Source organism: Corvus kubaryi, unplaced genomic scaffold, assembly GCF_017639235.1.
Source record: "Corvus kubaryi isolate FWS band 111438036 unplaced genomic scaffold, C.kubaryi_AGA036_p1.0 37300, whole genome shotgun sequence".
In the NCBI taxonomy this organism is placed as follows: Eukaryota; Metazoa; Chordata; class Aves; order Passeriformes; family Corvidae; genus Corvus; species Corvus kubaryi.
The window spans coordinates 5299726-5325571 of record NW_024581093.1 but is presented as its reverse complement, the minus strand read 5'-3'; the positions used below and the strand labels follow the sequence as shown (position 1 = coordinate 5325571).

General features: G+C 49.5%; 2 protein-coding genes across 6 annotated transcripts; both read right to left on the bottom strand.

Annotated features, from left to right (window-relative positions):
• Positions 1–241: 241 nt before the first annotated feature.
• On the bottom strand, positions 242–12292 carry ENKD1 (enkurin domain containing 1). Of its 4 annotated transcripts, none has more exons than XM_042027208.1 (9): positions 12206–12292; positions 9463–9574; positions 7801–7929; positions 7296–7526; positions 6006–6178; positions 3754–3915; positions 2490–2659; positions 1465–1601; positions 242–986 (listed from the first exon to the last, which is right to left on the bottom strand). In XM_042027208.1, exons 3-9 carry the CDS (start codon positions 7883–7885, stop codon positions 826–828), a joined length of 1119 nt encoding a protein of 372 aa, XP_041883142.1. In that variant the 5' UTR covers positions 7886–7929; positions 9463–9574; positions 12206–12292; the 3' UTR covers positions 242–825. The 4 variants fall into 4 exon arrangements, with proteins under 4 accessions (XP_041883142.1, XP_041883144.1, XP_041883145.1 ...); XM_042027210.1 differs by having other exon boundaries at positions 7801–7907; XM_042027211.1 differs by lacking the exon at positions 9463–9574 and having other exon boundaries at positions 12206–12285.
• A 1166-nt stretch (positions 12293–13458) lies between these two features.
• Positions 13459–25779, bottom strand: GFOD2 (glucose-fructose oxidoreductase domain containing 2). 2 transcript variants are annotated; one of them, XM_042027206.1, is made up of 3 exons: positions 25683–25779; positions 20286–20630; positions 13459–15725 (listed from the first exon to the last, which is right to left on the bottom strand). In XM_042027206.1, the coding sequence occupies exons 2-3, from the start codon at positions 20542–20544 to the stop codon at positions 14827–14829; spliced, it is 1158 nt and encodes a 385-aa protein (XP_041883140.1). In that variant the 5' UTR covers positions 20545–20630; positions 25683–25779; the 3' UTR covers positions 13459–14826. The 2 variants fall into 2 exon arrangements, with proteins under 2 accessions (XP_041883140.1, XP_041883141.1); XM_042027207.1 differs by lacking the exon at positions 25683–25779 and adding an exon at positions 20824–25465.
• Positions 25780–25846: the final 67 nt, after the last annotated feature.

Here is a 25846-nt window from a genome sequence, read left to right as displayed (position 1 = left end):
AGCAGTGAGCTCACCTCCACGATGGCACCTGCCCAGCTCTGTGCTGCCAGCCTGTGGATGGAGATCTGTCAGGATTTTGCACAGTCTCCACTCCATGTCCACCACCACGTCCCAGCACCCGGCCCTCTGAAACCCATGGCTCATCCCCTGCCTGCACTGTGCCAGTGCTGCTGGTTGCTGCTGCCCACACCACTCCTCAGGCCCTGCTGGGTCCCCTGGGAGCTGCACACACACTGCAGGATGGAAATGATGATTTATTGGAGTATCTCCTGCCCCACAGACAACAAAGGCTTCTCCAGACACCCCACCAGATCCTCCTGACAGCCCAGCCCTTCCCTGGGCAGAAAACACTGAAGCTCGGTGCCTCTTCCTTGTCCCCAAGCTGTCCCCTGAGGTGCTCAGGATGAGCCATGGCCATGGTCCAGCTCAGGAGAAAGAGGGTGACAAGGAACACTACAGGAAGCAGCACAAGAAACCTTCTACCAATTTCTAGAAGTAGGAAAAAAAGGGAAAGTAAGAGGTGATGCCACGGATCTGGAGTAGAAAGCTGATCTGTGAGAAGTCAAGCAACAGAGACAACTGTTCTCCAGACCATTGAGCAGGGCCTTTACTAAGGCATCTCCCTCCCTTTTCTGTGGTCAAGACACAGCACTGAAAGGTCAGCAAGAGATGCCAGCTGCATATTGGACACTGTATCAGCACCTGGGCATGGGCCCAGGGTATGGAACTTGGCTTCCTCTCCTTCCCTCCCAAAGTGATGTCCATTCTTGCCCAGCAATAAAGGATGTTCAGGCAGAGCAGCACAGCACACCTGGCCCCACCAGCTCAGGAGTCCAACTTGATGAAAACCTTGGGCCTTGAGAAAATTTTGATTGCCTCTTCTATCTGGGAGAGCTTCCTCTCGAGCTCTACCCGCCTCTTCTGCATCTTGAGGCTGTCTCCACGCATTGGCAGCAGAACCAGATCCTTTATCAGCTGCTCCTGGCCTGTGAAAGAGAAAAAAAAAAGTTGTGTAAGTTGGAGAGCAAAAAAATCCATCCTTTTTCTAATGTTATGACCATGAACATGATGGCAGGAGCAGAACAAGGACCTAGAATCCCTCTATTTAAAGCTCAGCTGGAGGAGGACTTGAGGGACTTGCTCCAGCTTTGAGAACCAAGGATTGGACTAGAGACCTCTGAAGGTCCCTTCCAACCAAAATACTTCGAACATTTTAGGAGCAATAGCAACCCTAACATCAGGTCCACTGGACAAGACTGCTGCAGAGAGCCAGTCCTGCAACCTGCAGGACACTGATGGATTGATTGCTCTTTCCATGCACACAGCTCACACCCTGCCTACACATGCCTTAATCCAGGCACCTCTCCAAGTGGCAGGAATCTGTGTCCCTGTGTCTCTTCTCCCTTATCCTGTCTAGGATTGCCTGTTTTTCTGAGCTGGAATCCCAGTTCCTTTTGCTCTTACTCTGCTTCAGATTGCTGAGGGTCTCCAGCCGCTGGCTCTCTGGCATCATGGTGTGACCGGGCGGCGTGTCGGGGTCTGGCAGGTTTCGCAGTCGCTCCTCCATCTGCTTGCGCCACAGCTCCTTCCTCTCCAGCAGGCTGTGAGGCAAAGGAGAGCAGCTGTCAGCACATCTGGCAGGAGGGGTGGCCCAGGGGCGCAGGCAGAGGCCAGGAATGTGCCCTTCAAACCCTGCCAGGCTCTGTGTCGCTGGCTGAACCACAGGGCCCCACGTGCTGGCACACACCCTTGTGGTGGGGGACACACCGGGTCTAACCCACATGCGTGGACCAGCAAATGTGCTCCACATGCACCAAAGGGCTGCTGGGAGAGATGTACTCAGGCCAACACGTGCTCCTTGGAGACAAGGGCTGCTGCTCCTCATTTCTGGCTCACTGAGTCCTCGCCAAACTTTCTGTGGGCCAGTGGCAGAATGAACAGAGCAGCTCATGGCCAGGGATGCTGGCAGAGGACAGCACAGCCAAAGGACTGGCACCATGGTCATTCCTAGGATAGGGTCACCAGGAACCATGTTTTCCATGCAGAACTCCAAAATGCACGGCACTAGCTGGATGTTCCTCAGAACCCAGGCCCAAGGCAGGATGAACACTTGTGAGGCAGAGCTGAGAGATGTCTGCCTCTCCAATACCAGATCTTTCAATGCCAAAGCTACATCACGTGGAACAAAGCTTACAAAGGGGCAGGAGCACATTTCTCAAGGTACACAGAGCTTCCCCCTATCAGCATCATTGTACAACAGCAAGCAAGGGAGGAGGACACAAAACTCTCTCTGAGCCTGTCACACTGGGCATGGGATGCTGGTTAAGACAAGAAAGCAGGAGGGCCAGCGTTTACTCCCCAGGTGACAGAAAATGGCACCACTGCACACGGCGAGCGCGCCTCTGTGCCCAGCCCATCTCTCTGGGCAGAAGCTGGGGGTTTCAATCAAGGCTGTCACAGTCCCGTGGAGCAGAGAGGGGCACACATACTACTGGGGGACGTGGCCCTTTTGCTTGGCGTTGTATTCCTCCTGCTCCCGGTGCTTCTGCTGCAGCAGCTCGGCCAGCGCCTGCAGGGACTGGGAGCGGCGCAGCGGGGCCCGCTTGGCAGCGCAGGCGTTGTGCCTGATGAAGTCAATGCTCCTGCCCTCCACCTGCATCTGGGAGAAGAGAGAGAGAGGTGTCAGGGGCAGGCTGGGCATGCACACAGCCAGCTGCCACTGCCCACGCGAGGGAAAAAGGAAAGAGGCACCACACAAGATACTGAATTGTACGACAGCAGGACAGGCAGACTCTCGGCACAGCCTGTCTCAGTGTGCAGCCACAGACAGGCAAGAGCTATGGCTGTGGTTTGGGAAGGCAGGCACCAAAAGCCAAGCCTAAACCTGACCTCTTTAAGGTCCCCAAGATGATCACATGCCTTAAAAGCTAGAAGGACAGAAATAAACAGGCTTGACATAGTCCCCATGGCTCCTCCTGGTGCATTTTGAGGGCAGAGGAAAAACAGGTTGGACGCTCACCAGGCCAGGAAATGCACCAGAACCCCTGGCAGAGCAGGAACTTTGCTGATCCTTGGGCCACCTCCCCAAAGACAGCACCTCCACGACAGCTCCTCTGCTGGACAAAACAGGGGGGAAGGTGGCTGTGTTTGCATTTAAGGTTTTCCTGGTTTTCCTCCTTTGGAGATCATGTCCTGTTTAATTAAGTCATTTATGGCATTTAGGAACCAACAAACTGACAACCTCACACTTGCCAAGGGAAAAGGACATGAGTCATGGAGCTGTTTAGGACCTCCCAAACAGACTACTTGAAAGGTTTAACTACTCATGCTGATTTAACTCTCCTTACTAAAAAGCACACCCATTTCCCAAATTTTTATCTAACATCCAGAAGCCACAGATCCTTTGATTACAGTGGGAACAGCCTTCAAATCTCCAAGACCTCCCACAAAGCCCTTGGAAGAGCAGATTTGAGATTGCTGGCATGAGGAGGTGGAATTTTCAAAGGGAACTTCACGATCTCTTTGAGTGAAGATGAAGTCAGAAGGTAGCATTAACAACCCCTGAACACCCATCTCACCACCCCAGTGACCAAGACCCTGTTCCTTCCCTTCAGCCAGGATCAGTATTTACAGATCTCCCTACTCATGCAGCACACCTGACCCAACACTTTAGAAGGCATGAAGGGTTCAAAGCAGGAGCAATGGATGAGTGCCAGAAGTCCCTGGGATGGATGCAGGTAGTGTGTAACTCACCTTGGTTTCAGCACCCTGTGCCTCTGGAGCCTCTGTGCCTGCTCCTGCTTTTGCTCTGACAGGCCTTGGGGACAGTGGTCTGCACGGCTTGATCCCAGAGCCACAGCGAGAATATGCCCTCAGGAAATTCACAGCCTCGGGATTTGGAGGTGGGGAGGTCTCCTGGGGAAAGGCAAGAAAAGATCCACCAGTGGAGGGAGGCTGGAGCAAAGAGAAACCCTCCCAACCAAGTTTGGGTGGTCAACCACAAGCTCAGCCATGGGTTTCCAGCAGGCACATGACAGCACACACCTTCTGCCATGACCTGGCAGAAGTTCTTGGGGGAAGACAATCTGTAGTCAGCCACAGATCTGGACCTGGGATCTGAACTTTGTAAAGAATTGCTAAGAAATGGTGGGGGAATCTGCAGAAACACATTTGGATCAAACAGGGAGGCACGAAGCTGCCCGCTGAGGTGCTGTTCTCAAGTGCTGCTCTGCTCAGCACCTCAGATCTGTGGCTATATCACTCTAGAAAGAAAAAGGAGCAGAGGGTGAAGGAGTCTGGTGGAATAGCACTGAGGGGCATCTTCAATGGCTGTGGTTAGCACTGGCACCAGGTGACAGTACTTGATGTCTAGCAGGTGGTCTGGGACTATGTCAGACAGTCTTGTTGCAAACAAACCCTGAAAACTGAAAGTTGACACTGTGGCAAGGGGGTGACCTTACAATAAATGCAGCAAGGACACTGCTCTGCCCTTGGAAGTGATGGGAACTGAACAGGGCCACCCCCAGATCTTTACAAATATCCAAGGTCTCAGCTGAGCTGCAGCTCCCTGGAGATTCCTTCCTGCCTGGCCCGTTCAGCTGGGCAGAGCTGCAGACTGATGGTGGGACTGGGCAGCCACATTGCTGGGCTGGGTGTGAGGAGCAGGGTATGGGGTGCCCTCAGCACTGCCCAGGCTGTTCATGCTCTAAGGATGATCAGTCTTGTTTCAACAGGAGATCTGGATCTCTCTGGTAAGTTAATGAGAATTGCCTTTACCTAGCACAGCTGGCTCAAAGTTGAGTGAGTCTGTGACCTCAGGAGTGCAGAGAACAGCTTGCCCCACCTCCCTCCACGGCAGCCCTGGGACTGCCAGAGCCCTTTCCAAGGCAACTGCAACAGGTAACAGCCTCAGGGACAGATGACAGAGAAGAAACTCTGCATTAGTCACCAAGAACCAGCAGAATCAACTGGAACTCTGAGCAGCAGTAGCAGCTCCACAGAAGATGAAGATCCTTCACAGAGAACACCTGAGCTCCAGGAGAGCCACAGCAACAGTTAAAGCATCATGAGTCACTGCCAGGGCCTCTCTGGAGGAATACACAGAGCACAAGTAATGCACCACGCAGAAACTGCCTGCGCAGAGACCACCCCCTTTCCCCAAAACAAAGGAAGAAATGAGCTCAATCTTCCTCTAACCCAGAGGACTTGTCAAACAAGAGCGTAGGCTTGTGTTCTTGAAGCATTTGTGGGTTTGCTCCCATGTGTGGAAGGGTCACAGACACCAAAGAGGTTGGTGACACACCAGGAAGAAGGGACACAGCAGTTGGAACCACTGGCTTGGGAATCATCTTGCCAATTTTTGCAGTTGTTATCAATACACGTCACTTTAGCATCAAAAGCTGGCCACAGATGAAAGGGAAGCAATGCAGAGATGAGGAGGAACTTAAAGGATCCAATTCAGCATGCTCACAGGCTGTGCTGATCTATGAGGCCTCAACCCTGAGTGCCTGGAGATGTCTGTGTGCCCCCACTGAGCAGTGGTTGTTCACCAGGACAATTACTCAGGGAAGAATGTGTGGATACACACTGCCCACTGTGTATCCACAGGCTGGGAACAGTTGGACTGAGGCTCAACGCAGCCTGCAGACCTATCCCTGAGAACCACAATCCGTGGGACAAAATGCCACAGCCTTCTGGCACAAACCTCAGAGAAGCGCTGCCCCAAACACGGGGAAGCTGAAAAGCCAGATGGGAGCATCCCTCAGCAGGAAATATGGCTACAAGGGGGAAGCAGGACAGGGATTACTGCAGCAATCACTCTCTGGACCCAAAGCACACACTCACTCACAGCCCCACTGCCACATCTGCCCATTGTGCTTCAGCACTGAGATGCCCCCAGATCCTGCAGGCTCCAGGACTCCCCTGTCTCCATCATCCCACCGTCCCTCATGGCTGAGCCACATCCCGAGCCTGGAGAGTTCAAGAGCTCCTCCATAGATACCAACCTGCAGTTTGGCCTTCACCTTTGACTCCACATTTTCATATTTCTGGGACTTCCACAGAGCTTTCACAGGCTTGGGCTGGCTGTGCTCTTGGGCTCGCTCCTTCTCTTTGCACTTCTTCTGAATCTCCTTTATCCGCCTCACATTTTCCTTCTCGTAGTCCTTGGCCTCTTTCCCTGCTCAGCAAGGGGAGACACACTTTCACCTTCCAGACACTGCCACAGGACACAGGCTCTCGGAGTGCTGGCACCAGAGCCACAGATCCCTTCTGGTCCAACAGCCCAGAGAACCAGCAAGCTCTCCCCTCTCCTGCAGACTAGACCATCTCTACATCCTGCCCCTGTTAGGTGCACACTTCCAGACCGACTCTTCTGCCAGAGGAGCATCAGCACAGGTCTGTTGCACACTGCTGTGTCCACAGACTCCCTTGTTCTCCACTTGTTCCAGTATGGACTATGCCAGACAAGCCATGCCAGCATCCTCTCAAGAGTGAGGTCAATTCCCATGTCAGCTCCCATGGTGTTTCTGAAGTGGAGAGGGCTGATTAATGGCAGCTGCAGAGCCTTGAGCTTGCACTGCTCCTGGTTTCAGGGTCAGCCATTGTCCCATATTCAAGGGGACACAATCAAGACTATGGATTAGGGATTTTTTCTGTTTCGTTTTAGAATCAAAAATTACCCTTCCTTGGGCTCCCCAAGACAGGGAATATCTCAGATGACATAACCAGACCTGTTCCCCACCCTACTTGGGCACAGCAGTTGTGGCATTCACCACACTGGCACCAGGCTAAGGGCAGTGCCAGCACATGAAGTAAATTAAAATGACACACAGTGCTCAGCCTTATCTCCTTCCTGGACCTCTGAATGTATTCTGGGTGACATTCCTGGAGAAAAGAACATCTTTTGGATGTTCTCACATCTACATACACAGACACTCTTCCCAAATCCCGCCTGGCTTCCCCAACAAGGAACTTGCCATGTTAAACATCCTCAATACATCGAGGTTTTACTTGATTCCTATGTAAGTTTTACTATAAAGAAGTCCAAATTTTTGCACCTTTTTAAAGTACCTCTTCCCATTCTAAACCTGAAACTGGAGCCAGGGAGGCCAAAACATTACAGGTTCTAGCACAGGTGACTCCAGTGCCAGGCCAAAGCTGGAGATGGGGTGACGAGCCCTGTGAAGCTCAAGCTGTCCTCAGGCATCAGATCCTGGGAATCCATCCCAAATCCCCGAAGCTTCATCCTTGGCCCCAAAGGCAGCTGAGGCCAGCAGTGATTTGGCTGTACTTACTCTTGACTGGCAGCTCCCTGTCAAGGGAGATCCCTTCAAGCTGCAGTAAGAGGCTGAGTGTCCCTTTCTGTCCCTTCTCCAGGAAGTCCTTCCCGCTGGGGCGAATGTGGGGGGCTGGCTGGGCCTGGCGGGCACTGCCCAAAGCGAGGTACGGGTTGGGAACTGGGTCCAGGGGGCCAGAGGTTAAAGTTAAACACAGCTTCTGAGCATTTCCTTCCAGCCTCCCTCGAGCTGTAGAGACAGAAAAAGGAGAACCTTGCCAGGAAATGATCTTACCTCAGTTTTCTGCATCCACAGCCTACAAACAATGTGAAGATCCACTCTCCACCTCAGCCTTATGCTTTCCCATCTTTCAACCAGCTGTACAGACCACTTTAGGATCACCATCAGAAGCACCTTCATCAATCTGAATAGAGACTGTCGAGGACGCCAAGGGATAAAGACATCAAGCTGTGTCATGCCAAAGCACAAACCCCCAAACCTGTAACAAGCATCAAGGACTCACCTGAGAAGGGACGTTTGTAATACTCTGGAAAGAGTGTTGGGTCTGGAGGAATGGGTCCAGAAATCCTGGATGGCCCTTCACACATCCTGCCACACGTTGCTCTGCCTCTGCCACAGAAATCAACCACCACTGAGAACAGAAATGAACAGGGCCCACTGAGCCACTGAAAAGCTACATTTTATGTCTATATCTATATCTGGGATTTTCTGACTTTCATTTGACAGCTCACCCCCAGCTACAGAGATGTCCTGCAGATAGAAACCAAATTGGACTTCATGCAGGTGAAACAAGGGGTCCAGCAGCCCTGTCCCTACTGTGGGTCTAATCAGTGCTTTTACTGGTGCTGAAAATGTCCACAGTTGCTGTAATATTGGTACCTTTGGTATAAAAAATCCTTCCTGGCTTTGTCCTCCCATATGGAAACATCTAATGCAGACACAGAAGGAGTGAACAGGAAACACAAGGTGGCTGGCCATCATCTGACAGGTTTTAGCCTGAGATTTGAATTATCCTGCACCTTGGGCTCCCTCTAAATGTCTCCTGTGGTTCAAACACAACCTGTCCAGAAGAAGCTGAAGCCCCTGCACCACTCAGCCATCCATATCCTCCCTGAGAACACACCTGTGCTGGCACCACCCCTGAGCAGGCTGGGGCTGACCCTCAGAAGGACAAACACTTTACAAAAAGACAAAACATTTCACTCCAGGACCATGCAGGGGCAGAGACTGGATTTCTGGGGAAGAGCCCAGATGGTATCTCAGATTTTGGGGAGAACAGAGTTACCCGCTTAGAATAACATGTTTTTCGTTTCTGAAGTACTTTTCAAAGCAGCACAGATCCAGAAGTTCCTGCCCTGGCCCACACAGGTCCCTGTTGCCTCTCTCCTCCCCACGACAGAAGCACAGACCTTTCCACCAGGAAGGGACAGGAGCAGCCAGCATCAATTTCCCTGCACTGTCCACCAAGATCTCCTGGATAACATTTTTATGCCTACAACAAACCTGCTCAGAACATGAGGATGCAGGATGCCATACCAGCAGGCACAGACTGCTGGTGAGCTCTCAGCAGATGCCACAAGAGCCTCACCAGAGTCACACCATGATTTTGACAGGCGCCAGGGCAGCTTGGCTGGAGTCACTTCTGTAAGAGCTGGGGCTACAACCTGCACTCCCTGACTCCTGAGGCAGTAATTTAAACATTTCTGAGACAAGTCGATGGGAAGAACCCCTTTCAGGATCCTCGGCATGCCAGCACTGACGGGACGCAGCATCTGCAGTTTAATTTATAAACCAATAAACGATCAGGGCAAGGCTGAGTGAGTCTGAGTCTTAGCAACTAATGCACTGCAGTCTTTTTCTTGCTAAATCACCCCTGTTGACATGAGACCCATTAGCAAAACGCTGTTATTCATCTCCTGGACACAGCGGCAGAGGCAATGTAAGCAGTGCTGACTGCTGCACACCAGCATGCATGTGCAGCCTGCACCCAGCTGCTTTGGAAAAGCTATTTCTGAAAAGCAGGCACAGACTCTCAGCCAGAGATAAAAGGATGCTGGCTTGGTATTATTTAATCTCCTCATAATGGATCCAACTAAGCCAGAACAGGATCTCTTATTCTAGACCAAAAAAAAAAAAAAAAGAAAAAAAAAAAAAAAGCATTCACCATGAGATCACTCCAGAGCAGCTACTGGCTTTGAAATGCACATCTGATCTTGATCTGAACTCGAGTCTCAACCCAGTGATTTACACGCAAAATGACAGGCTGAAATCAAGACCTGTAACAGAGCAGACAATTACTGCGGGGGATTGAAGGAGGAAAGGCAAGTTGATGGGAGGCAGGGATGGAAGGCTCATTTTATACCTTCACATCCCAACTGCACCCTGCCCTGCTGCAGGGAATTTGCAAATGACACCCACTCCCTGATTTGCAAGTCACATCACCTCTGGCTTGGGATCTTATAAGATCAGACAACCTCATTACAATAGAGAGCACCTTGCCTGTGTAGGGACCTATGAGGGACACAAGCCCCCAGCACCGGTGTCCCAGCCCCAGGAAGCAGCTGCCAAGCCTCAGTTACCAACCACTGGTACAGACCTCCCAAGCTGCTGCTCTGCTCCTGCTGACCACGGGCCTATTTGGGGGACACGAGTGAGAGACCCTCACGGCTCACTCCTGCCAGGAGGGGATGTGTGACCTCCTCTGCTGTCATTCCTACCAGCTTCATTTCTTGGGACAGCTTTGCAGCACCAACAGTCCTGGGCTGCTGAGTCAATGCCACTCACTACCCCTGCCTCAAACAAGTCACTTCTTTCACTGGGTTCGTTTTCTGCCCACGTAACCTTTTGTCCAAAAGGGACATGGCTTTTACTTCCACTGGGGGATCAGAGAAGCACTGGAGCAAGCACCGGGGTAACACAGCAGGAGAATGTACTTATGAACACAGAGGAGAGGGATGAGGGAACAGGGTCAGCCCTCTTGGTCAGCAACCTGATCACTGCTTGCACCCAGGAAAGCATCTTCTCTACCACCACATCAGAAAGCTGAACATCAACAACGCAGTACCCGACCTGCTGCCACCAGACACACACCATTTATGCATTCACAGGCTGCGAGATGCAGCCACGCTCTGCAAACCAGGCTGAAAAAGTTCAGGTAAACAGATATATGCGTGCAACTCCTCTCTCTTCCTCCACCCTGCCAGCCTGCAGACTCCCTGGGGAAGAGTCACAGCTCCCAGCCACCCCGCACAGCTACAGGAGGCACAGAGCAGTTGCTGGAGTAACCCAACAACTTCAACACTGCTCATTCACTCCAGCGTGCTGCTCCCTTCTCCTCTAGAACCATGGCTTTATGCTGGCCTAGGAGTCAAGCGATGCAGGTTCCAGCCCTCTCTCTCCCAGAGTGTCTGCAAGTTTAACGGCCATTAACTCGACTCTGTGCCCTTTGCTGCAGCTGACCAAGTGGTAAAAATACTACTTATTCCCCTGGTAAACTGAGCCCTTTCAGAGCCTGTAAGAACCACAGCTTCCTTTTGTGGCTTGTTTTTGGCATTGTAGTTAAGGTAACTGCAAAACATGGGAACAGACAAGCCTCAGGCAGGTGTATTTCACAGCCTTGAACCCACTGCATCTGACTTTGAAGCATTCCCTTTTCTTCACAGATGACATTTTCACTGTGCCTGGGTCCCTGGCCAGGAAGCTGCTACCACACACAGAGCTGATGCCAGCCCAGCTTCTTGCCTTCATGAGCCAATCTCTGCAAAAAGCATGGGAAAAAACATCCCACGGCTGTGATAAGCTGTGATAAGCAGAGCAAGTCATCTGCAGCAAATCAAAGGGCTAATCTCTGTGCAGCTGGTCTTGCATGTTTGATTCCTTCCTCAACAGTTTTAGCTGAAATGGAAAGTCACATCAGGATAACTTCCATGCCCGAGGGCTGCACGGAAGCAGTGGGGTTCCTGGATCTGTGACCATCCCTCCTGAAGAACTGGGAGTTAGAACCAGAGGTCAATGTGCTGTGAAACTACCCAGTAGTTTTTGTCCCTGCGTAAGCTTTCTCCTTGCTGACTGCTATGGGAGAGATTAATATTCTCCTTTTAATACTATTCCACAGGCGGGTTTCCCCAGGTCTCACCAGCTCTTCCCCACCTGGCAGTCTCAAAGACTCATTTTTCCTTTTGTCTCTCTGAAAACAGAGGGGCAGGTACAGCCAAGTGTGATAGTGGTATTTGCATTTCTGGGAGCTGGTGTCTACCAACAGCCCTTTTGGAATAAAGCCAGCTTGGACAGACTGCCCAGGGAGTCAGACGCGTGTCCTGCAGCAGCTGGAGCAGGAGCTGAACGAGGGCCGGGGAAGATGGGCAGACACTGATGTGGATATTACAGAGCTGCAGCCCAGTCCTCTCTCTGGAGGGCAAAGGCAAATGACGACACGGAGGCCCCACCTCAACGCGTGGGATTCCTCTCGGACGCAAGGACGAGCCCCGTGCTGAGGCTGGAGCTTGTGTGGCAGCCCGCGACTCCTCCGGCCGGGCTGGCACGGGAGATCAACACCAGCCCTGCCTGGGAACACGTGCGGAGACCCGGCACCGCGGCGAGAGACAGCGGACACCGCCGGGGGACCGGACACCGCCGGGGGATGGGACACCGCTGGGGGATGGGACACCGCTGGGGGATGGGACATTCCTAGCTCCCTTCGCCCGGGGAGAGAGGTTCGGGAGGCGCTGCCAGCAGCGCAGTCCCGGGGTGCCAGGGGCCCACAGCCTTCCCCCGCGGGCGCTGCCTCTGCCCCGGGCCCGGCGCTTCTCGGCCCGGCTCCCCGCCGTCCCCGGCCCGCGCCGCTCCCGAGCCCCGGCGGGCGGCCCCGGGCCGGGCAGGGCCCGTGTGGCTGCCCCGAGAGGACTCACCGAGGGAGGCCGCGGAGAAGCGCTCCCGGCCGGGCTGGGCTGGGCCCGCCCGCAGGCAGCCGAGGGCCCGGCCCGGCCCCGCCGCTCCCCGGCAACCGCCGCTTCCGCCGGGAGGGGCGGGCCCGGCCCGGAGCGGCCCCCGCGCTGCTCCCTCGGCCCCGCCGGTTGTGCCGGGGCAGCCGCAGCACGTGGGGGGCACTGACCCCCCGGCCGGCCCCGGTCCCTACTGCACAACATCTGCGTTAAACACACAGGGATTGCACGGGAGAATCCAGGCTTCACGGCTGGGATCTGCCTCGCCCAAAGGAGCGCTCCTGTGGTTACCATCCTGCTGTGCCTGGGCAGGGCAGCTTCAGGCTGTAGCCAGCCCACGAGAGGCCCCTTTCACATCTCCGCACAAATCTGCGGGCATGTCTCCTTCGCACCCAGGAGTCTCGGCACCCTCCTTCCTTCACTGGGATCACCTAGAGATGTTTTGTGCTTCCTTCTTCTCCTAGAGAAGGAGCTGCACTTTGGATTTTTTCTGCCCAATACAAACTTAGTGACAAAGGCACAAAGGAAGGTTCTCAGCTCCAGAAGGACAGCTTCAAAACAGGCCCCAAACTGCCATGAAAAGAGTCAGAGCTCTTCTATCTGAATGAAGGTGGTGACTTCCAGGTCAGCTCAGGACACATTATCTCATCCATTTTACATAGCACACACACTCCACATAACATTAGATACTCACACCTATGGCACGATCGAGTACAACTTCTGGCCCTGCACAGGACAAGCCCAAGAATCCCATCCTGTGCCTCTCAGAGCATTGTCCAAATTCTCCTTGAACTCTGGCAAGCTTGGGGCCACGACCACTTCCCTGGAGAGCCTATTCCAGTGCCCAACCACCTTCTGGGTGAAGAACTGAATTTCCCTTCACTTCCTTCACACAGCTCACAGTAGAGATGAGATTGCGCAGAGCACAAAAGCAGCCACGCTCCCACCCTTTAAAACAGCACAGCAGTAGACTTGTTTCTGACAGAGTCTGGAAAGTAAATATCCAAAGGTGAATACCTAATTTACACACCAAACAAGGAAAGCAGTCCCATCAGTACTGCAGGGATTTTGCTTCTTACTTGGTGTCTTCTGGCAACTTCTATAAGGAGTAGGGAAGGGCTCACCAGATACTGAGTGCCAGCTCTGAGTCTCCTGTTCACTTTTATTAGGATGGTTTTAGCTTGACTAAATCAAACACAAGCACAAAGCTGCAGAGAGAATTCCCTCATCAAACACAACTTTTTATTTCTGTAGAAAACATGGTACTTTTCAGGAAGGTCCAGCTTATGAAACAGCAGCGTGCATGTTAATATACATAAATACACAGGGTTACAATTTAGTGGGAAATACATTTAAAAAAAAGCTTTCAAGTACACAAAACAAATGTAGTAAAATTAGACTATCCTTTCCACATACCTGCCTCAGAGAGAAACATTTCTCAAAAGGAATGAACTTCCACCCCATCATCTGCCAACAAATCTCTCCACTGGACACCAGCTACAGGAGAGCATGAGGGTGGGCTGGGCCAGAGGGTTAATAGCCAGTGTTTGAGATCAGGAGCACATTTACCCATGGCAGTTCAGTCTCTGTTCTCTCAACTATCAGGATGCGTGTAGTGTGACAGTTACCCAGCCAACGGGTTAAGAGAGCTGCAAGAGGTAGGAAATACCTCCTTCCTTCCACTTTCAGGTCCCTGAAAGGTTACTGCTGTACAACTTTGTTACCCACGAAACTGTGGCAATCCCGTGACCCTGGGAGGCATTTATTTATTAACAGTCACAGAAATGAGAATGCGGCCCCACAGGCACGGCACCGGTGCTGCCAGGCAGTAAACACAACTGACAGGCACAGAGCTTATGGAAAAACAGCTGCTGGATGCAGGCAACCTCTTCAGTAGAAGGAATAATGTCTACAGATATGGAAGAATAGCTCAATGCATCACAGACTTCCTGAAGATTTTCCTGCCAAGACACCAACAACAGAGAATTATAGTATCATTTAAATAAAACACCAGTTTGAATGAATTTGAAAGACATTTACAGGAAGCCAAAAGGCTGATCCTTATGTTACTAACTTTAATCCATTCCTTCTACTTTTTGTCCTATAGGAGTTTAGAGACCTGTTACATCACTAAACTCTTTCATAAAATTTTACAAACTGAGGATTAAAACGTAAATCAGTCTCCAAGAGAGAAGAAAAAGGCATCTGAACAACAGATACTCCCTGATCTTGCTCTACATGCTCTCATGGTTAAATCAGCAACCTGTGCAATGGGAGTTGTGTCCCATTTCCAAGCCACACAATGGCAGAGATCCCACGATTCACTTCAGCTACTGCAAGTGCAAAGGGCAATTCAAGTTTTCCTACCAGTCTCCAAGATAAAAATTAAATGTTTGCAAAAAACAGAAACATTTAAAACTCTTTAAACAATTTAAACCAGAACTGTTCCTATCAGAACATATTTTACATGTTTAAAAAAACCAAGAAACTCAGGCTATTAAATAAGAATCTACGTATCTTAAAAACAGGTTTTTTTTTTACATTACAGCCAGAAGTGTTTATTGTCCCATTTTTCAAGGTAGGAAAGTTCATAAGTTATTTCTTTGAAGTGCCTCACAGAGGTTCTGGTTGGCATCTGGTTCCTCATTCATCACCTCCACAGTCTCCCACTCACCTGACCTACTTGATTTCTTGATGGCCTCTACCACACTCTGCATGTACAGACCATCCTCAAAAGAGGCTGCCATAGACACAGGTTTATGATCCCATGTCCGACGGTCTTCCTGGTCTTGGAAAGACTGCCGCAGGGCTTGCACCATGTACACCATTCCTTTCAGGTAAAGCAGAGGGATGTCTTTAAACCCCTTATCCAGAAGGCCCTTGTTGACAGGCAGAGAGTCTGTAAACAGTAGTTCTTCCTGGAGCGCAGTGTTCTTCTGCCCGTACAAGTCTGTCCCACGAGCTATGAGGCGACCGGTAGACCCCACAATCATGACCTCATGGATGAACGATCCGGGCATGTTGAAGTTGAGAGTCACAGTGCAACAGACACCGTCGCTCATGAGCATCTGGAAAACGCAGAAGTCATCGCTGGTGACGTGGCGGATCCCGCTGATGGCCGTGTTCTGCTTCACAAAAGTCTTGAGCAAACCGTGCACCTTCTCTGCCCTCCTGCTGGTGAGGTGAGTCAGGAGGTCGATGATGTAGGTGCCCATTGTGTGCAGCCCACCCCCACCCATGAGCTCGTCACAGATCCAGTTGTACTGGTGGCTGAGCAGGCTTCCCCCGTAGACTCGCACGTCGCAGATGATGACGTTGCCCACGTAGTGCTCCTCTATCAGCTGCTTCATCTTCACAAAGGCGGGCAGGAAGCGGAGAACATTGCCAACGATGCTCATCAGCTTGGGGTAATACCTGGCAGCTGTGACCATCCTGAAGGCATCCACAGAGGTAGCAGCTTTCTCACACAGCACGTTCTTCCCTATCCCTGCAGCACAAATGAAAAAAATACAGTATTTAGCACACATGAACAAAACGTGCTCAGATGCCCCAAAGGCTCTCAAGAAGTGGTGTTTTTAAGAGTTGGGCTTTTGTGCTGCAATTTCTAAGGTAAAGGTCTGGGAACTAAAATAGGAATGCCAAGCAAGACTGAACGCTGTTTCCAAGATGCTCCAGTTGCAGAGCTGACAAAGTCTCACAGAGGGAGGCTCCAGATAAAGAGAGGATTTTTACATCATGAAAGAGAAATGTTCAAATGGCATCACATGGCATCAAAACAAGACACAATATGAGTGCTATAGTTACAAAATTATTTAAATACCTGTATAGCCAGAGGAGGAAAAAAAAAAAGTCACGTACCCTGCAGGGAAGTGGTGAGGGGAGATTTGATTTTCACTTTGAATTTCACCATCACTATAAATTTATTATTTTTAATTAATTACTAGAAATGGGACATACAAGTTACTTACATATAAAAGACATACAGATTCTGAGCACTGAACACAACAATTAGAACTAATGTTTTGGCAAGTGGACTGTTTTAAAACAACCATTTCTAATCAGAAAGCAAATAATTTTGATCTGCACATACAGCCTGCTTGTACAATCAGACAAAAAGTGACTGAGTTACTTTGTGACAGGAGCTGCACCCCCAAGCCGACCCACTGCACTTTTATTGCTACTGATGCACTTTACATCCTGCTCAGCCCAAATGAATCGGGGCAGTCAATAATCCTTTTTTTCCCCCCTAACTTTAAAGCAGAAATAAAGTAATACAAAAGAGCACAACAATACAAGTTTTAACCAATTCTTACATTTGGAGCTTTTCTAGTATTCCCCTTCTCATGGCAAGGCTTTAGTTTTCCTGTTTTTTTCCTATTTCACATCTGTTCTGATCAAATACTTACCTAAACATTTTTCAGTGTAATAACCATGTTATTCCTAACATGGTTGTTACAGACACTAACTGGTGATATCAGACCTGAAGGTCCGTCATGGCACACCACAGTCTCTGCCCAAGAATTGCAGGAATCACTGCACACGGTGGTAGGCACCTGTCTGAAAGTTCCTCCTTAGCCAGAGCAGACTGTACTCCCTGCTCAGAACAGCTTTTAATCGACTCCTGGTGAGAAGGTACCAGCACAGGCCCCTCAGTCTGTCCCCGGCACACGAGGGAAGGCAGATTCCCCACTGCGGCTCCCGCTCTCCGTGCTCCCCCTCCCGGCTGCACCCAGCCAGCCCTTCAGGAACCTTCAGGGGCCAGCGCGCTCCCGTGACACATCGCCGTGCCCAGCTCAGCCACAGGACACCTACAGCAGACCCAGGACCTCTACTAATAGACACAAGCGAAATCCGGTCAGAAAATGAGAAGACTACAAGTGAGAAATCCCCTAAATCGATACGAGTCTACAGCAGCTTTAATGAACAAAGGGTAAGGTCAAACTCCCAGTAGACACCCTGGCTGTCCATTGGTAACCCCCCATTTCAGGGACCATTTCTAACTCCCCTGTCCCCAGTCCTGCTGCCAAGGTGAGGCACAGCACTCGGTTCAGTACTTTGCAGGGCTAGCTGAAGCACCTGGACAAGCATCTGGAGCTGCCTCAGTCCCAGTTTATCTGCCTTGTTTAAATGGCACTTGTCTCCAAGCCAGGTTACAGTAAAACACCACCAGAAAAAGCAAAAGGATGCTCACAGCATCCCGAGCAGATCCGCAGCCTCAAAGCTTGCAGAAAACCAAAGTGACTCTGGCTCCATGTACACCCAGGGTACAGCTCTGCAGCCAGTGCTCTGCTGGTGCTGCTCCCCCACCCACACAGCCCTGGGTCCCTGCAGGGGGGACTCAGAGCAGAGAGGGCCAAGCCTGGGGACAGCCGTGTCACGCCAGGCGGCTCCTCACACCGGGCTGTCCTTGCTCTGCTGCCCAGCCTCGCCCTTGCTCAGTGCTGTGCCTGTTGTGGCAGCCCAGGCTGGGCCTCTTGAGGAGCTAAAACTGGTTGATGCCTTTTTTTGGGGTGGCAGCCAGGGCAGCACACTGACAGCTCAGCAGCCCTCCGTGCACTGCTGGAGTGCCAGCATGGAGACCTGGGAACACCATAACAGTTCTGGGATAATCCTGCTGTTGCCATCAGTGGAACATCCCTCCAGCTGTTCCCAAGCTCACAGAGATGGCCATGAAGCAAGGACAAAGGGCCAAGTCAGAGATGGCTACAAGGTCCCTTACAAAAGTAATGGCCATGCCTTTTGTTTTCCAAGGTAGTGCAACTTACATCCCTGGGATTGCTACTATTGTTTTGGTAATGAATAACCTGAACTTTGTACCATATTGTTTTCCTAAACCACAGCTGCAAAATTTTCAGCTGAGGCCCTCACCAGCCAGGAGACATGAACGCATGGATGGGTGCATTTAACTGTGGGACATCAACCACAACACAGACATTGGGTGAAATTTATTTAGTTCCTCTGAGATCAAAAGAAGCACAAATTTAAGGAGAGCTTCTTGCTTCGCCTGTTGTGGAGATAAACCATAAGATTACACTCATTTTAATGTGAACTATCCCCTGGGCTTTGATCTGTTCTGTCTGGTTCATGAACTCAAACCATTTGTCACTGCTTTGTCCCCAGGCTTGTTCGTGGATGTCTGTCAGTAAGAAACTTAGGCAAAGAAACTGCACCACCTAGAAAAACTGGGTCTCTTTCTCCTCTTTGCCAGGAACAAAAATGAAAGCACAATTTAAAAAAAAGTAGAAAAATGTAGAAAAATAAGTAATAAAAGTGTCAGCACTTTAAAACAAACCAAACCCAACAAAACACAACACACAAGACTATTATTACTGCACCACATCTGACATTTCCTAAAGCCCAGTCTCTTGGTGAGTAAACACCGATCTGTTATAAACAATTCGCAGCCAATAATTCTCTGATTATAACCATCACTGTATCAACCCCAGCTTCCAAAGAAGTTGGCTCTACCCTGGTTCTGTGTTCCTTCTGAACATTCAGGCACAGGAAACCACCCAACAATGGCTTTAAATAAGTCACAACATACTGAGCAGCAGACTTACAAATACCACTGCAATGAACCTGGAAATCTGAAAGGTAAGGTCAGCATCACACTGAGATGTCTGCGTCAGTTTGCAGATCAAAACATCTCAGGACAGAGGAAGTGATTGTTACCTTTTCCTGCTACATCCATCCATTTCCCTGGCTTTTTCAGCCTTCCACTTCCTAAATTTGCATTCAAGCATACATACAACCTCTGTACTTCTGAACCAGCTTTACTCCTTTTCCTCCTCTGGACAATGCCATCTTATGGGTTCCCAGCCTTCCATGAAGGAATCCCAAACCCTTTTAGTTAATAATTCACCAAAGAAGATTCAATCCTCTCTTTTTTAGCCCACTTGATCATCAAGAGCTGCAAGACCTAGTGAAATGCATATTACCTAACAAGTGCTCTAAAGAGCTTTTAGCATATTTGAAGAGATAAATTCTAACTTACAGTTCAAATATTTAAAAATCAGAATACCTTAAAATTCAAAGGACAGTACTCTAATGAGGTAAACAAACAAATCTAACAACCTAAAAAGAAAAGGAAAAAAAAGCCTCAAATCTGTCTCTGCATATCTAAGTGGCATTGCAAATGTTTGTGCAGGGACTTGTTTACTTCCAAAAGAAATTACCGTAGAGCAAAGAGGCACAACAAACCACCCTGGCTCACATGGTCTGAGATTACCTGTCCTAAAAACAAAGTCACACTGGGGAATGAAGAAATGTCAGGATGCCCGGGCAGTTGGCTCCCATCTCCCTGCCCAACCAGTCAGACACCAAGGGGTGTCATCCCTTCTTTCTCATCTAGCTGGATTCCTCCTGCTGTCCCCAACGTCTGCCCTCCTGCGTCATGTAGTAGGATTCCTCCACCTGGGATCACAGCAGCCTGCTATGGCCATGGATGTCCCAGGAGTGGTCCAGGTAGTGGTCAGGGTCACAGCTAAAACAGCATCTCTTAGATCCTAATTCACAAGATTCTACTGAGTGCATAAAAATATTTTTTCAAAGGCTTTCAAGTTCCAAGTTTTATTTTACTTGTGGGGAAAACAAATCAGAGCTGAACAACCCTCCCCTTCCAGGCAAATCTGTTTTCTAGTACAGAAAATTTGAAATTAATTAAACAATTCAAGTTGTTTTGTTTGGGGTTGGGTTGTTGTTTTTTTTGGTTGCTTTGGGTATTTTTAATTTCCATTTTACCCTCTCATTATTATCTCTGATACAGCTGATTTTTATTATAAACTCCCTACCATAAGTTCAGTCTGAACAGAACAAGATATTTTAGCCCAATTGGTTCAAGCAGAGCTATAAGCAATTATAAACAGTATTTTTACAAAAAAAACCCCAGGTAACTTTTCTCACAAATGCCACTACCAATGCCACATGAAACTTCTAGCACTGCATTTGCCCTTTGGTGCAATCAGAATTGTGCTGGGATAACAGCTCCAAATTTCAGTCTGCCAACAAGCTACGGATTTTTGGTCCAACTGCAAGGATAAAAAGGTACCTAGAGCCTTCACAGCGATTTGCCGAGTTAGTGGTGGAGGGATGTTGATGCAAACCAAATCTACGTCCTGATGCAGCAAGACATCGTCAGTCCGACTCGTGTAGAAGGAGATGTTCATTTCCTCTGCCAGCTGTTTGGCTTCCTCTTCAGTCTTCCCCCAAAGAGCCTCAATGGAGAAGCCTTCTGCCCTCAGCAAGGGTACCAGGACCCGGGCAGCACTACCAGTTCCAAACACACCCACTCCAGGGAGCATTTTCATTCTTCATTCATTCAAGCATCAGGGTCTACACACAGGCCTTCAATAAAAATGTTCAGCTCCTCAGCTTGGTGTTCTATCCACACTTCCTAAAATGTGAAAAGTTGTAAGTCATTATCAACAAAAGGCACATTATGGTATCAAACACATCTATCCTGAATGCCACCTTCAGTCCTTCTCATGGCTTTCAACATTCTCAAACATCCTAATGACAAAAACCAAAACCCCCAAAAGCTGCTGCCATCTGTAGAGATACCATATTAAGGGACAAGTCTAACAAACCTGTTGCAGAAGAATGGTAAGAAAGCAGCTTGACAAAGTCACCTCCTCAGCTTCAAAGCTCAGCACATGGGGACAGAAACACACACAAGAATGCAGGACAAACCAGACAGAGAGAGGCACAAACTGGGAGTGACAGGAAGCACCAAGAGGACAGGACACAGAGTCTGTCACACCGGCAGTAAAAGCAGTGCTGCTCTATTTGTGATGATGTAAGTCCCCAAATGAGACAAAGGTTTGTGAGATGAGGTAATATCTTTTATTAGACCAATTGAAATAGCTGAAAATAATAGACATGCTTTGGGGCACATAAATCTTTCTTCCAAATTAAATATACAAACTGAAAACAACTACTTGGACCTTAATAATTTTATGGCAAATAGATAAGTCAGTCCAGAGAACATTTAGAAAATATGTCCTGGGGGGAAAGCCTGGATTCAGTGAGCTTTTTTTTGCCTGGGGAGGAGAAGGCTACAAGGAGACAAAATGCCAGTGTTTAAATACGCAGAAAGCTGCTTTCCGAAAGGAAAAGGGCGCTCCTCTGTGTCCACTGTGGGTAGTAGAAAGCTTTACTTAGCTCAGGACAGTCAAAAATATCTCCTTCTGCCTATGCCACTTAACCTCCAGGAAGGCAGGGTTTGCACAGAATTATTATAATCCCTACACACAAACATTTGGTCAAGGCACACTCCTTTTGTTCTTTCAAGTATTTCCTGGTAAATGAATTCCTTCAATCCCTACCTGCCAGTCTGCCTTAGCACAGCTGCTGTTCACAGCTGGCCAAACTGCCATTAGCATTTGCTTTAGCACCAACTTCAAGGAGAGAAATCAGAAGTCTCCTCAACCTCTGACACCACAGAAACCTATGATCCAGCTTTTGTTCTGTGCCTTTCTGAGTTGTCATCTACTACGCCCACTTGACCTTGTTTGAATTATTTTTTTAGAGAGAAAAACATGATGAGTTCAGTTTTTGTTAGAAGATTACAATGAAAGAGCAAAGGTCATATTTTAAAAGAGAACTGGTACCTGCACCAGATCAACACCTTTGGAAAAGACATCTATGACCAGCAAGAATCATGGCCTGTTTCAGAAAGAGAGTGTTACTCATCTCCCCATCCCAAGATACTCACATTAAGTTACAACACATGAAAGCAAATCCTGACACAACTCTGGGCAGTACCAGCACAGAAGTAAAACTACTGCCAGTGCAAGTGCTTTGTTTGTAATCAGCATCTCATTAGTCTGGGGGTGCCTACACTGCCCAGCACCTGTTATAAAACTGAACCCTGTCTGAATTCCCAGGTATTTTTGTAGTACAGACACTAAACTAGAAAACAGAAATGCTTGAGAATATTTATCCTCCAAAATGCACAAATGCTTACAGATGCTATTAAACAGCTTATGAATTATTTACTTAAATAATTCAGTATGTTTTTCCTTATTCTGTGTGATGCAGCATTTGCAGTGATACTGTCACTGTCATTCTTTATAAGGATGAACAAAGTGCATTGGCATAAACTCCTTTTTATCCAACATTTAGCAGTGACAAAGATCAAAAGGATCTTGAAAATATTTACTAGTCTACATAAAGGGGTGGGATCCTGGGATACTGGCAAGGAGGATGGCTTGTACCCAGGCTTGCTTTATATAAATCACACAAACAAAAATAAAACCTTGCAACTGGATGGATAGCAAGCATAACTCTTGAAGTCCCCACAAATCTGTTTGGCAGTTTATGATCTGGAAGAATTAAAAATTCTTACAGCAGAAAGAGCATCATCTTCATTTGAAGGGACACAAAGTGAGGTGGAACAGAGACCAGGTGAGTGTGTGCCTGCTTGCACCAGATCACACAGACGTGCTCAACAATGTCCAAATTACACAACACCACAACAGTTTAGAAAAGCCTGAATTCATTGAAAATGCTCTAAGAATGCACACCACAGCATGTGCAACAGGAGACTCAGACAAGCTGATTTCGCTAACAATTGCTCATTTTAAGTGTTACTCTCTCCTGTTTTCCATCCAACTGTATCTTTAAAAAAATCTCAGTCAGGTGGAATTAATTTTAAACTCACTTATCCTAAAACATAGCATACTTCTACTTTGGTATCACTAAGACCTATGGCACAAACCTACAAAATCTAGTGATTAACTACCACGCACCAGCTCCTGATGCTACAAAAACTTCAGGTCACCAGCTCACCACTAGTACCACCACAAATCAAGAAGTGGCCAACCCAGCTTCAGCAATGACTTCCAGCAAGGCAGCCCCAGTTCTCTGGGTATGGAGACACGGCTCAGAGGGCCCCACAGGGCTGGAGACCCCCAAATATTGCAGCCACCAAGCTCTGCAGAGTGGCCCTGAGCAGAAGACATGCTTCTCTGCCCTCCCCTGAGAGCCACCTGCAGCCTCCTCTTCCCCCACCAGACTTTCACCAACTGGGAAGTCCTGGTTTGGCAGGGCAGGTGCAGCAGGATGGATGTGGATGTTGAAGGGCAGCAAAAAGACAATCATTACACAGGGCAAGTCACAGAGCACACGGGGCACAAGCAGAACTGGAGCAGATGCTGAAAAACCCATAACGGGAGCTTCAAAAAAGGGGTACACATGGGTACTCCACCCTTCACACGCACACTGCAGACACACTCCAGTGCTGGCAGATGAAGGATTCCAGCCCAGGCCACCCTGAGGAAACAGCCTAAACCCTCTGTGTCTGAACAAGGCACCGCTGAGGAGAGGCAGCTGTAATTAACAGTTTAGGAAGAACGAACAGACATGCCAAAAGAACAGCACTGTGCCACCACGTAAGTCCCCAGAGCACCATCGTCTGGAGCGCTATGTGCACATCTGGTACTTCTCCTCTAAGTGGGGAGGGAACAGAACTGCAAGTGTTGCAGAGGTGATCAAAAGCATCAAAATCTTCTGAAAAGGAAGACCTAAGCAAGGAAAGATTCCTCGATTTGGAAGAGACATCACAGGTAATAAAGTCAAGTGTGGCTTAGGATGGAGAAAACCGAAATTTTCACTGTTCTTCACCACACAAGGGCACATCAAATGGAGCTCAGAGAAGGCAGGATCAAAACAATCTGAAGGAGGTGGTTCCTTGCAGCAGACTTTTTAAAGTTGTGAAGTGCCCTTGCCATGAGACAATGCAGACATTTGTCATTCACAGGAGAGAAGAGAGACTCTTGTCTATCCACTGAGGCTCACCGAATGCACAGAAGTCACATCTAGCACTGAACTGAAACCTACACACAATTGGATTCAGCAGAGCACGGAAACAGCTCTGAGAAAGAAACTGCTACCAGCACCAGCTTAGAATTAGGTTCAATTTCTACATATTTACTTTAGAACCCACCAAGCCTCAAACCTTCAAACAAGCCTCAGCAAATTAGTTACAAAAATCATGAAAAGCCTTTTAAAAGCCAATTAAAGTCCTAGTGCATCAACCTCTCCAGTGGTCAAACACTGGAATGAACACTGGAATGAGAACCCTCCCCTGGAACACCCAAAAGGCAGAGCTTTTATGGGCAACTGAAACTAGACTGCCACAGATACCTTGCATGTCAGGAGATAAAAATCAATCTAACAGAGATGAAATAATCAATTTTGCAACATCATTCTGACTAAAATTTTCCAGCAGAACCACTTAAGAGCTCTACCATTCCTTTTTTGGTGGCCACAAAACACCTCAATTCTTGCTGAATTTCACAGTGAGTTTGAAGTCCCATCCCAGTCACTGAAAGGAGCTTTTTGACTCTTGATACACATAGCAACAAGAAGTTTTGTGACCCAATGCAATGAAAAACCTGACGGTTCCTAAAGGATCCCGTTCACTTCCATGTTGAAGCAGTCTGGGAGCTCCAAAGGCAGAAGTCTCAAAAATTAAATAGTACAGTCAAAGATCACAGGGCCCAGAAACTGCTGTAGACCATTACAGACAGCCAAAGATAGTGAAAGAGTAACAGCCTATGTCCAGAAAGGTACCGGCCAGGGTAGCACTGGCTCTGCATAAAGAGAAAGCTTTTCACATTCTCCAACTTAATTCTAAAAAGTTCCATCTGGGTTCCAAGATGAGGTACATGGTGGAGGAGCACACCAGCAAGCACTTCTGCCCTCTGGCATGAATATATACCTGAGGCTCTGTATGAAATGGTTCACATGTTGATGTCAAAACTGACGTGCTTTCTTTACTAAACATGCTTTTGATTCAGTGCCAGCGGGTTGTATGATAACCCACGAGTCCACAGCTTCAAGGAACTCCCACCACACCTCGAGACAAGCCCAGCACAGCATTCTGTCCTTCCTGGTCTGCATGTACAGCAGCAAAGGCCCCGTTCCAGGCACACTTCCCACAGGTCCACCCGAGGTCGAAGGTGGCAATGAGGACCGTGCCGGAGACAGGAGCAGTTGGAAAATCCTGGAAACCAAACCGGCTTTCATGCAAAGCTCATGGCATGGCCATGGCTGCCCCAGGGATGCCTCCGGCATGGCCCACGATGCTCTGTGCCGCCCGGAGGTGCGGGGCTCGGGCAGCTGCTCGTCGTGTGCGGGTTCTTCACAGGGCTGGACGGGACAGAGCTCATCTGACCTCGCCTCACCTCTGGAACAGGGCAGGGGTCACCTCGCGTCACCTCACCTGACCTACCCCCTTCAGGGGTCTGGATGGGACAAGGCCCCACCTCACCTCACCTCACCCCACCCCACCCCACCGGCCCACACGGAGCTGGTACCCCCGGCCCCTTCCCAGCCGCTCCCGGCCCCGCGCCCTCTGGCAGGGCCGCGCCGCCATCGCCGCCCAGCGGCTCCGGAACAGCGGAGGAGCCCAGGGGACTCGGGAGGTCCGAGCCACCCTCACCTGTGCCCGGCCGGGCCGCCGGGCTTGTCCCGCCTGGTGCATCCTCGGGCCGGGCGCGCTCCCGAGGCGGCCGCGCGCTCCCGGGGCGGCGCCCCTGCCCGGCCCGCGCATGCGCGGCAGCCCAGCGCCGCACCGCCCCTCCGCCGGGCAGCGGCCGCAGCCAT